This window comes from Solanum dulcamara, chromosome 7 (genome assembly GCF_947179165.1).
Source record: "Solanum dulcamara chromosome 7, daSolDulc1.2, whole genome shotgun sequence".
NCBI classification, from domain to species: domain Eukaryota; kingdom Viridiplantae; phylum Streptophyta; class Magnoliopsida; order Solanales; family Solanaceae; genus Solanum; species Solanum dulcamara.
In genome coordinates this window covers 4,239,547-4,250,590 of record NC_077243.1, presented here as the reverse complement: position 1 = coordinate 4,250,590, position 11,044 = coordinate 4,239,547, and the positions used below count along the sequence as shown (strand labels likewise).

Below are 11,044 nucleotides of genomic sequence, written 5' to 3'. Positions count from 1 at the left end.
TTTGCTCCCCCAGAATTTTGTCCTGTTTTGCAATCTACATCCTATTTTTGTTATGTCTACCAGCTTTACGTTGAGATTGATTTCTTACGTTGAAATTGCTTAATTATAGTAATTGAGTTAGATTTGATGTAAAATATCCATAACAACCCCTAACCATGTGAAGTCTTTCTAAAATAAAATGTATGATATATCCACTTTATAATAAATCCACTTGAAAATGTTGTCTCAAATATTATTTATTAGCGAATTAAGTGATATAATTATAAATTTTTGTTTGAGAAAAATACCAGCCCCACGCCCCACTATCGCAATTCACATTAGAGAAAGATTCATAAAACAAAATATATCAAAACTTTGGGAAAATTTTATTAGAGTAAAGGAGTGTCATCCGTCACTACTGGCATATTGAAAGTTTGACTCATATGTCATTTCAGTTAACAAATAATGACATGCATGAGCCTTTTTTCAGACGAAAATGACATAAATGAGCCAAACTTTTAACGGATAACATAAATAAGTCTTTTCTCAAATTCAATGGCATATTTGAATCTTTTTTTCAAAAAAAATAATCTACTTCATTTAAAAGGATAAATACTGACGTATTAATGCTCATTGAAATTACCACCTTGTCCTCGCGCCACTTCTGTTTCTCTCTATCTTGTCATCACTTGTATATACACACACCTCTTTCAGTGTTCTAGTTGTCAGCAAAAAATCAAAATCCTTAATTTTTACAGTAATGGCGGAACCTAAAATCTTGGAACTCAACAATGGAAGCATGCAAGTCAAAGTGTCCAATTTGGGTTGCACTATTCTCTCCTTGTCTGTACCAGATAAAGATGGTACCTTTTTCTTTTCTTTGAAAAATCCCCTTTCAATCTTTCATCCTTCTTGATATCATAAAAATTGGATCTTTCTTGTTTTCAATATTTTTCTACTGATTTTTGATTATCTATTTGATTGAATTTTCTTGAAGGGAATTTGGGTGATGTGGTTCTTGGATTTGATACCCTCGAGCCATACCAGGCTAGTCGAATTCTATTTCAATCTTTAATTTGTTTCATGGCTTGATCTTTGACTGAATTTTCTGATCTTTTGATTTTGATTTTGATTTTATCTTAATTGATCAGAAAGGGTTAGCCCCATTCTTTGGCTGCATTGTGGGTCGAGTGGCAAATAGGATTAAAGATGGGAAGTTTTCTCTGAATGGAGTTGATTACACATTACCCATCAATAAGCCCCCAAACAGCCTCCATGGTAAGATCTTGTATATTTTTTTCATAATCATCTCATAGTTGGGCTTAGCTTTCAACTCTGTGTACTTATTTTGTCTATTGGTTAAGTCAGTTGTGTCCAAAAATTTTGATCTTTATATGCTAGATCATCACTGGTGATGCGCCACAACAAGAAGGGATTGGAGTGGGGGTGTTACTATATTTCTGGTTAGACTATTGTATAGAATTTACTCGTTTCAATCGATTTTCGGCTGTTAGATCTGCTTCTCGTAAATGATGCCATTGAGAAAAATTATATTCTGTCAGAATTTTATAGTTCATTATTAATGGTCGACCTGGAAATTGGCGTACATTGCGTTCTATAATAAGAACATTCGTAAGCTTCATCAGTGGATAGATAGCTGTTGATGAACATGTGTGAGCTTCACCAATTTCAGGAAGTTAAATACCCTCATGTGGTAACAAATTCTCAAGGAATATTGTTTTACTGTTAGCAAATACATAGTCGTGTGTTCTATTCTTTTTTCCTTCCAAATGTCTGGTGATTCTGCAAGAATCTTTATCGTTGAGTACAATGTTTCGGGATAGTGAATTACTATGATATTGCACTGGTTATTTCAGTAAGTATTGCACTAATAAGAAAGGGAATTTTCTGTTTACTGGAGACTTCCTGCTAAACACTATGTTATTTCCCAGCGGATGGAAGTCTTTGGTAATTCAATGGGTTTATTCTCTTTTGTTTGTACTCTTAATGCTACTATTTTTATTTCTTCAAAGGTGGGCACAAGGGTTTTGACAAGGTTATGTGGGAGGTTGTTGAACATAAGGAGGGTGAACATCCATCAGTTATCTTCAAGTATCATAGTCGTGATGGCGAGGAAGGTATTTTTCTCTCTTCTTTCTAGCCATTCATCCTCGACTAATGTAAGGGGATTTGCTTTCTGATTCACCTTGTATACAGGTTACCCGGGAGATCTTTCTGTTACTGCAACTTACACGCTTACCTCTAAGACGACACTCAGACTTGACATGGAAGCTGTGCCTGCAAATAAGGCTACTCCTGTTAGTTTAGCCCAGCACACTTATTGGAACCTTGGTGGCCATAATTCAGGAGATATTCTCGACAACACAGCCCAAATATGGGCAAATCATATCACTCCTGTTGATCAGTACACGGTCCCAACTGGAGAAATAATGCCTGTTAAAGGCACTCCGTTTGATTTCACCTCTGAAAAGCAGATTGGCCGTGATATCCAGCAGGTTGGCTTAGGGTATGACCATAATTATGTGCTCGACTGTGGAGACAAGAAAGACAGCTTGAAGCATGCTGCAAAAATCAAGGATCCTAAGAGCTCCAGAGTACTCAATTTATGGACCAATGCTCCTGGCATGCAGTTTTACACTGCAAACTATGTGAATGGAGTTGTTGGTAAAGGTGGAGCTGTGTATAACAAACATGCTGGAGTCTGTTTAGAGACTCAAGGGTTTCCAAATGCTGTCAACACACCAAATTTCCCATCTGTTGTTGTTCAGCCTGGTGACAAGTACATACACAACATGGTGTATGAATTTTCAGTTGAATAGATTGTTTTAGGATTTCTTCAGGAGCAAATGAACTAATAAAGGTACTTCTTTTTAGCTTGTTAGTTCTGTGTCCTATTTACTAGAACTAATAAAGGTGCTTCTTCAAGATGAAAACGTTTGAAGTATAAGTTGTGACTATCAGTAGATTGTTTAGGCTTTTTTTGAGTGAGTGACTTGTCAGTTTATTTGCTTCTTTCAACTTTATTTTTATTTTTTTTTCAAATAATTGTTTGGTTATAAATGGTAGTCAACTTTTACTCCAACTTGAAGTTAAGTTTTTTAAGTTTGAAAAACTGGTAGAAACTTCAAGATTTTTCAAGTGAAATGCATGTCCAAACACAATTTCAACTTCCAAATACCCTTTTAACTTAACTTGAAATACTTGTTTTTTTCAACAATAACTCATGTTCAAATATTTGACTAAATGGTCAGCACCTCTCAGGTTTCTAAATTTTTAATTAAGTGACGACTGAACACTGAAGTTTGATTCTTGTCTAAATGGCGTAGTGTGGATTACCTCATTTAGTTATAGCATCAAAACCCGTAAGAGGGTTGGGAAGGATTTTGATATAAAAAAACCACAAAGTTCAGAGATTTTAAGATAGTTTTTGCCACCAGATTTTCTGGTCATTGATTAACAAAATGTCAATCTTCATTTGTTTAGTACACTATTTCTCACGCAATTTCAGCAAGTTTATATTGATCAATACCTTGTATAATTGAATTAGCCCGAAGAGGAAACAGTAATGGATTATCTAATGATTATCATACCTCAGATAAAGAACACATCCAGAGTTACTTTTATACCAACATGAAAGACACATATAGCATATATTAAGAACCAAGGCTTGTGGGTCAATTTTTTGACATAGTAGACAGATTTTCTGTCTCTTGCATGAGACCAGTTTGGCAAATTTGCACTTGCATGTACAATCTTTTCTCCAGTGTAAGACTCTAAACAGCTAGTCGCTAGAGTAAGCATAAGAAACAAAAACAGGCAGATCTCTTACTGTAAAATAAGTTCATCTTCACATCCCGCAATTACAGCTTACTTGTCCATCTAGATGTGCAATTCTCCTTTGCACGATGTCCTGGAAAATTTCCACATGTAGAACAAGAACATTCTTTCATGGGCATAACGGCGACCAAATGAGCTTGATGATAGTCATCTTTCAGATGAAAGATTACACATAATAAGTCTATCCTCAAGGTGCCAAATCCAGTATCAGTTAGTGGGTCTTCGTCCCTTGACCTATGCAATAACTTCAGTATCCCTAAAAAGATATTTAAAAAAGGCTATACTTACAAATTATTTACAAAAGTGCAACAAAGCACTAAAATGTGCAGGACTAATGAGGTTATATCAAGAAATCCAATTACTTATTCAATCTCAGATAATTACCTGATTTCAGCATCTCACTTTGTCCGAATTAGTTCAAGGGGAACACTTTCCGCTGCATGCTACAGAAGAGATTGACAACTTTAGACACCGTACATGTGTGCAACTATTGACACAGATGGAGATGCTCACCCATGATTTAAGAATTTTGAAATTGGATTTCGAATGCACCTTCGATTGCTCTGAATGAAAGGTTATTACGAGGGTGACTTTGAACTCTATGGAAAAGGGACTGCACAGATGATTATATCAGTCATTCTGCTACTAATATAATAGCAACAACAACAACATACCCAGTAAAATCCCACAAGTGGAGACTACTAATATAATAGCAAGAGAAGAAAAAGGATTTAAATGTAAACATAAGGCCAGCACGTCAAATAAAGCCAAACAGATTAATTACTAACCCGGGTCATTATTCTATTGAAAGTTTCACCAATATCCCAAAAAAATAATGGAGCAACTTCTATGGATTGAAATACATTGAGCTAAGGTTAACTCTCTTTTGGTTGATATCTAATTATCAGAAAGTTTCCAGTAGATATGCGCTTTGGGAACCCACGAGACAGAGGCTTTGAACTCAGAAATATGAGCTGGGAAAATATCCAACTCATCCACGGTGCATAAACGTATAAACACACTCTTTCCTCTGTATGGTCTAGCAGAGCAATTATAGATCTGGATTGACTCAATTGCAAGCATAATTGGGAATCCAAAATTCTCTCTGCATTACATTTATGTACAATGTACAAACGAGATGAAACTCTTGAGAGGCCACAACGGCGCCTGCAGATAAAATCTTAGGAATTTGCAAAGAAGAAAGAGTAATTGGATCAAGCACATACCCAGCAAAGATTGACGGACAAGTCAAAAGACGGGGAAGAATAATGTAGATGGGGATTGTCATGCCTCGACATACATCTCCATCTGCTATCTAGTAAACAGATAAGTTTCTGCACACTATCAGTATGAGGAATATGGTATACAACTTTTCATGGAAACACAGGAGCAGTTACAAACCTGAGTTGTCTGTATCAGAGAGGATTCGGTTGCTATCTTTTCTCCAACCAAAATTGACTCCAGCCGGAGCAAGTGAATGTCAATGGATTGGATAGGAACAGCAGATGATTCAACAGTTAGCTCACCTTCAATAGGATCCGACAAAGAACATAGCGTGCACACTTTCCCGCTTACCCTAAATCCCCCTATTCAGGATAAGAGTTTCAACCATCCAACTGTTATGTTCTCGTTCTACTAACAATGCTATACATCAAGACATAATTCTGGATGCAAAACATAAAATAAAAAAAACACGGCTTCTTCCAGGGTTGATTTTAAAGTATCGAGGGATTTGACCATTACCCGTGTACTAAGATTAAGAACAAACAGAAATTCCTAATTTGAACAATGTTTCAAGTCATATCTTATAATTCTTATTCTTGAAAATCCACATTTTTCACATTCCAAAAAGCACTCAGTTTTCTAGGATTTTTATTGCAAATACTTTTGATGCATCATTCATCCTCTTCCTATGTATTACTTAAACAAGTGGAAGAAAATGGAGAATGAACCTGGAATCAAGATCCCAAATACAACTCAGAGCTTAACAGGCATTTTTTTATACAGCAACAAACACTCATTTAATATGATTTTAAATGGGAAATCAAACATCTTCATATATGTTTATCTCTATCATAATCCACCACGTTCCTTCTTGGTTTGGGAATTACAACAAGCTTAATTAGAAGAGGTCTTCTTTCCTGATGTTTCTACCTACTTGTGGTAGGAACACAATCTCTGCGTCTACTCATTACTATCACTCCTCTCCTCTCCTCTCCAGTTTTATTTCTCTCCCATTCCTCCTCTTTACTCTTCGTTTCCCTTCTTTCAACTCCAAATCAAAAAAGAAGAAGCTGGTACTCAATAATAAGGGTTACAAACCTTCTCTCCTAATTGTATCCAAGTTTAGATACAAACACAAAATCTGTTTTCCTATTTATAGAGTAATTTTCTAATCTATAACAAGTGAACCTGATTATTTATCCAGGAAAAGTAAAAAAAAAGTAAGAACCTGATTTTAGCTCTGGAAGTAGTGAATGCCTCTGTGTGTCCTGGGTCATATAAAAGATGACCATTTCAGGAGAAATGGGTTTCTCTGGAAGATTCTCTGAATTAGGCATTTTAGGAAGGCAGATTTAGTGCTTTTCATGTACTGAACATTATATGACCCATAAAAAAGAGGAGGAAAGAGAGATCAGGCCCAGACCCTTTTCACTTTCAATTATGAACTCCACTGTGGCAGATAGAGACTTGTGTAAGTATCCTCTTGAAATGTCTACAGATGCCAGATACTACATTGAAATATAATATACATCAAAAAACAAGAAAACTGAAACAGATTGATAACATATAGGGCACAGCAAATTCTTGTCAGAATGTACCTGAATGCTAATATCCCCACCATGATATGTTTCATAAAAATTTTCCAAGGGTTTTTCTCCTGGATCTTTCAACATGAAGGAAAATGGAATCTAGGCAACAAGAAGAATAATCAAGAACTGAAAAGGAATAAACAAAATAAAAAACAGCCACTCTGAGTGGCTCAAGAAAAGTAGTTTATAAGTAAACTAGAGCATGTAGAATATAGGAGAATGAAAGGGTTGCATTCCACTTTTCAAGTGTAATATTCTGAAGATTCCTTCCTCCCTTTCACAGATTCCTTTGAAGCATTTTTCACTCTCACAACCCAATTCTCCCCAAGACAGAAACCTGATATAAGTATCTACAATGATATAAAATACTACTGCCCTGCGTAGCTGGTAGGGGAGGAGTTGATATGATTTCTCCTGATTTCTGGAACATTTTTGTTTTTCTGCGACTGGTTATAAGAACTTCTCCTGATAATTTAACATAACTAAGGATGATAACAATTTTTTTTGAATAAAAGGTTTAACATGAAAGCCCAACAAGTGAATTCAAAATATTCAACCACAGGATCAGGAACAAGAAAAGGGATTCTTTTTTTCTCTTTTTGGATGGGATGTTGGGGCAAAGGAACAGATGGAGGGGTCATTACCTAAATATCAGTCGTCTATTCTTAAAAAGTGTAGTACTTGAGGAATAAAGAAAAGCCATGATAGATAGATCACAACCAAGTACCACAATAATTTTCATACACTCCTGAACCAATGATGGCTTCTCTTTTCTCTTTGTCATAATTCCTCTCTTCTACTGGTTCTCATATATGTAATTTGCAGGAAGTCAATGAAGTTTTTACTTTGAAGAGGAAACTCAAAACCTTGGCATGTGTTACCAGATAGGAAGTCTTTTAGCAACCAAAAGAAATCATGAATCGAAGAAGCATAAAACAACAAAAATTCACCATAACTTAATTCTAAAAACATACCTCTGTAGTACCTGAGCTGATCCTACCAGATTTTAGGACCTCAACAGTCTTATTCCTACATTTTTCCCCAGAAAAATCAGGTTAGTATAAACAAATTACAAAAATCAAAATGCTTTTATATCAAAACTTAAAAATCAGAATCATTTAAAAGTGAAGAAAACATGTCTCCGAGACAGTTGTCCACGATTGCATTCTTGTACAACAAACAATATGGACAAAGTTGAAAAAAAGAAAAAAGTTTTGATTTTTTGGGTGGCATATACAAACAGACTAAAAATAATGCATGAATTGTTGAAGCGCCTTTTTTTCCTAGTCACGACGGATAAAATGAGAAAGTCGATAAAGGATGAAACCATGGAGATATTCAATATTGACATAATTAACTTATTTGAGTATGTTGTACAGGTCAGTGAAAATTGCATGTTGTTGGGTAATGCAAGGCTCACGAGGGGCTAGGATGGCCCGATTCGGAGTCATGATCGAACATGATGCTTGCGTGGTGGACTTAGTTAAGAAATAAAGTTGCGCCTTTGCTATCAGCTATAGCTTTTGCCATAATGGTAAGCGCTTGATCCTAACAAGAGGGGTATCAGAGACAAGGTCATGGGTTTGATTCCCAAGAGCAACATGCTGCATGAGGCAGGTGTTGGAAGGGGGATTGTTGTAATGCCAACATCTTGCCTATGGCAAGGCCCACGAGGGGCTAGGACGGCCTGGGTCGGAGTCATGATCGAATATGGCGCTTGCGTAGTGTATTTAGTTAAAAAATAAAGTTGCGCCTTTGCTATCAACTATAGATTTTCACATAATGATAAGTGTTTGATCTTGACAAGTTCCTAAATCAAAATTGCCTGACAACCTTCCACAAATACAGGCTTAAACAAGTAGTTTAAAGTGAATTTGAAGCATGCTTACAGTATTGTTATAGGCTTGATAACACCATAAAAAGATTCAATAACACCAGCTGATCCTCCTCGAACCTGAAATTCAACTTTAAACATACGAATAAGCTAAAGCATTGGACTGGACTATTTCAAATTCTACAATTTTAGTGGAAGGATAAAACTAATTTTAGTCGAAGGATAAAACTAAGTATATGAGAAATAAGTACCTGCAAGTTGACTGAAGCGTTGACATTGAGTCGAATGCCTTGATGGGAAATGGAAGAAGAGAGCTTCGTTACGATTTTGCCTTCCACTAGTTCCTGCAATTGAAGTTTATTCATTACTAAATAAGTGAGGAACAGTAGAATACTTCCTCTTTTTGATAATTTGCACAATATAGGTGAACATAGAGATGCAATCGGCTCAGATTTCAAGTACATTAGGGCGATAAATGCGGTTGGATCGCGAAAGTTTGATCTCTATCGACATGGCGATGAAGACGACGACAAGGAACGAAGCTGCTAAGAGCGAAAACTCCGGGAGTTTTCGCCGGATTTCTCGCCGGGATTTATTTGCACCGGACGGGTCAGCAGAAACCCGAGACCCCCCGCGAATATTACTCTCAGATAGGAAGAGTATGAACCGTTTGGATTGGCTTTAAGTTATCAAAACCAACTTAAAGTTCTTTTTAATTTTTGGATGTGTTTGACTAATGTCGACTTTAAGCCATAAAGTTCTTAAAGTCAGTCAAAAATGAAATGTTAGAATTTCTAACTTTTTTTTTTCAAAAGTACTTAAAGTCATTTTTTTTTACCATGGAAATTACTTTTATATCCCTTATATTTTAACTAAATTTTCAAACTATCTTTTTTTATTCTTTTAACCCTAAAATTCACATCATAAGCATTTTTATCCAAACACTCAACTGCTTATTTATAAAAATAACTTTCAGCACTTCAAAGTTCTAAAAGCACTTCATACATAAAAGTTACTTTTTTTAAGTCCATCCAAACGGGCTCTATATCGAGTTTTTGTTTTTTCTTTTTGAAGTCAATATCAAAATTTGGGTTACGATTCGAATTGTATAGTAAATAATTTTATGAAAGTTTATTATATCAGTTTTATGCTTATAAAAATCATTGTAATTGGATGGAAAACATAGAAATAACTATGAGAAACAAAGTTTTCTATCTCATTTTCTCTTTAGTATTTTTTGTCTTTCTTGATTTTCTCTTATGATAACAACAACAACAATCCAGTGAAATTCCACACGTGGGGTCTGGAGAGGGAAAAGTGTACGCAGACCCGACTCCTATCAAGATAGGACGGCTATTTCCGAAAGATCCTCGGCTCAGTAAAATCATAAACGAAGTCAGATAAGGATAAGAAGTTCAAAGCTAAGCAAATACCAAAAGCAAGCCAGATATAATAGAGCAATCAAAGTACAGAAAGTAATAGATTATAACAGAAATCAGACCACAAGGAATTATAGTGCGCTAATACACCTACTAAAAATAAAGAATAACGAGACTATGAACTAGCCTTCTACCCTAATGTGGATCCTCCACACCCTCCTATCTAAGGTCATGTCCTCAGTAAGTTGTAACTACGTCATCTCTTGTCTAATCACCGCTCCCCAATATTTCTTCGGCCTACCCCTACCTCTTCTGAAACCATCCATGGCCAACCTCTCACACCTCCGCACTGGGGCATTTGTGTCTCTCCTCTTCACGTACCAAAACCATCTCAGTCGTATTTTCCGCATCTTGTCTTCCACCGAGGTCACTCCTACCTTGTCCCGAATAGCCTCATTTCTAATATTGTCGCTCCTGGTATGCCTACACATCCATCTCAACATTCTCATTTCAGCAACTTTCATCTTTTGAACGTGAGATACCTTAATTGGCCAACACTCTGCCCCATATAACATAGCCGGTCTAACCACCACTTTGTAGAACTTGCTCTTAAGTTGTTGTGGCACCTTTTTGTCACATAACACACCGAAAGCGAGCCTTCATTTCATCCACCCTGCCTCAATACGATGTGTGACATCATCGTCAATCTCCCCGCTGCCTTGCATAATAGACCCAAGGTACTTGAAACTACTTTTCTTTAGGATGGCCTGGTCACCAAGCCTAACTTCAGTGCCAACCTCCTGAGGTGTCTCACTAAACTTGAACTCTAAGTACTATGTCTTGGTCCTACTCAGCTTAAACCCTTTAGACTTCAAGGTCTGTCTCCAATCCTCCAGCTTAGAGTTAACTCCGCTACGAGTCTCATCGATCAAGACTATGTCGTCCGCGAAAAACATACACCATGGCACCTCACCTTGAATTTATCGCATCAATCCATCCATCACCAAGGCAAATAAAAATGGATTAAGAGTTGATCCTTGATGCAACCCCATCACAACTGGGAAGTGCTCTTAGTCGCCTCCGACTGTCCTTACCCTGGTTTTGGCACCCTCATACATGTCCTTGATCACCCTAATGTATGTCACAGGTACACCTTTAGCCTCCAAATATCTCCATAGTAT

The 11,044-nt window shown here is 36.5% G+C and overlaps 2 protein-coding genes across 2 annotated transcripts; one reads left to right on the top strand and one right to left on the bottom strand.

Annotated features, from left to right (window-relative positions):
• The first annotated feature begins 680 nt into the window (after positions 1-680).
• Positions 681-2,999, top strand: LOC129896081 (uncharacterized). Its single transcript, XM_055971898.1, has 5 exons — positions 681-842; positions 977-1,026; positions 1,131-1,257; positions 2,013-2,117; positions 2,197-2,999. The coding sequence occupies exons 1-5, from the start codon at positions 740-742 to the stop codon at positions 2,817-2,819; spliced, it is 1,008 nt and encodes a 335-aa protein (XP_055827873.1). The 5' UTR covers positions 681-739; the 3' UTR covers positions 2,820-2,999.
• A 597-nt stretch (positions 3,000-3,596) lies between these two features.
• Positions 3,597-9,146, bottom strand: LOC129896093 (uncharacterized). The gene is made up of 12 exons (XM_055971916.1): positions 8,947-9,146; positions 8,736-8,828; positions 8,540-8,604; positions 7,625-7,679; positions 6,660-6,749; positions 6,485-6,569; positions 6,290-6,385; positions 5,239-5,423; positions 5,064-5,152; positions 4,351-4,450; positions 4,222-4,280; positions 3,597-4,093 (listed from the first exon to the last, which is right to left on the bottom strand). The coding sequence occupies exons 1-11, from the start codon at positions 8,995-8,997 to the stop codon at positions 4,236-4,238; spliced, it is 954 nt and encodes a 317-aa protein (XP_055827891.1). The 5' UTR covers positions 8,998-9,146; the 3' UTR covers positions 3,597-4,093; positions 4,222-4,235.
• Between the last annotated feature and the right edge of the window lie 1,898 nt (positions 9,147-11,044).

Coding starts and splice junctions, on each gene's coding strand:
- LOC129896081 (XM_055971898.1), top strand. CDS start 740: ATGGCGGAACCTAAAATCTTGGAACTCAACAATGGAAGCATGCAAGTC. Junction 1,027..1,130: donor ATACCCTCGAGCCATACCAG/GCTAGTCGAATT, acceptor TTAATTGATCAG/AAAGGGTTAGCCCCATTCTT. Junction 2,118..2,196: donor TAGTCGTGATGGCGAGGAAG/GTATTTTTCTCT, acceptor CCTTGTATACAG/GTTACCCGGGAGATCTTTCT.
- LOC129896093 (XM_055971916.1), bottom strand. CDS start 8,997: ATGTCGATAGAGATCAAACTTTCGCGATCCAACCGCATTTATCGCCCT. Junction 8,605..8,735: donor ACGCTTCAGTCAACTTGCAG/GTACTTATTTCT, acceptor GTTGAATTTCAG/GTTCGAGGAGGATCAGCTGG. Junction 4,451..5,063: donor TGTCCGTCAATCTTTGCTGG/GTATGTGCTTGA, acceptor TCATCTGTGCAG/TCCCTTTTCCATAGAGTTCA.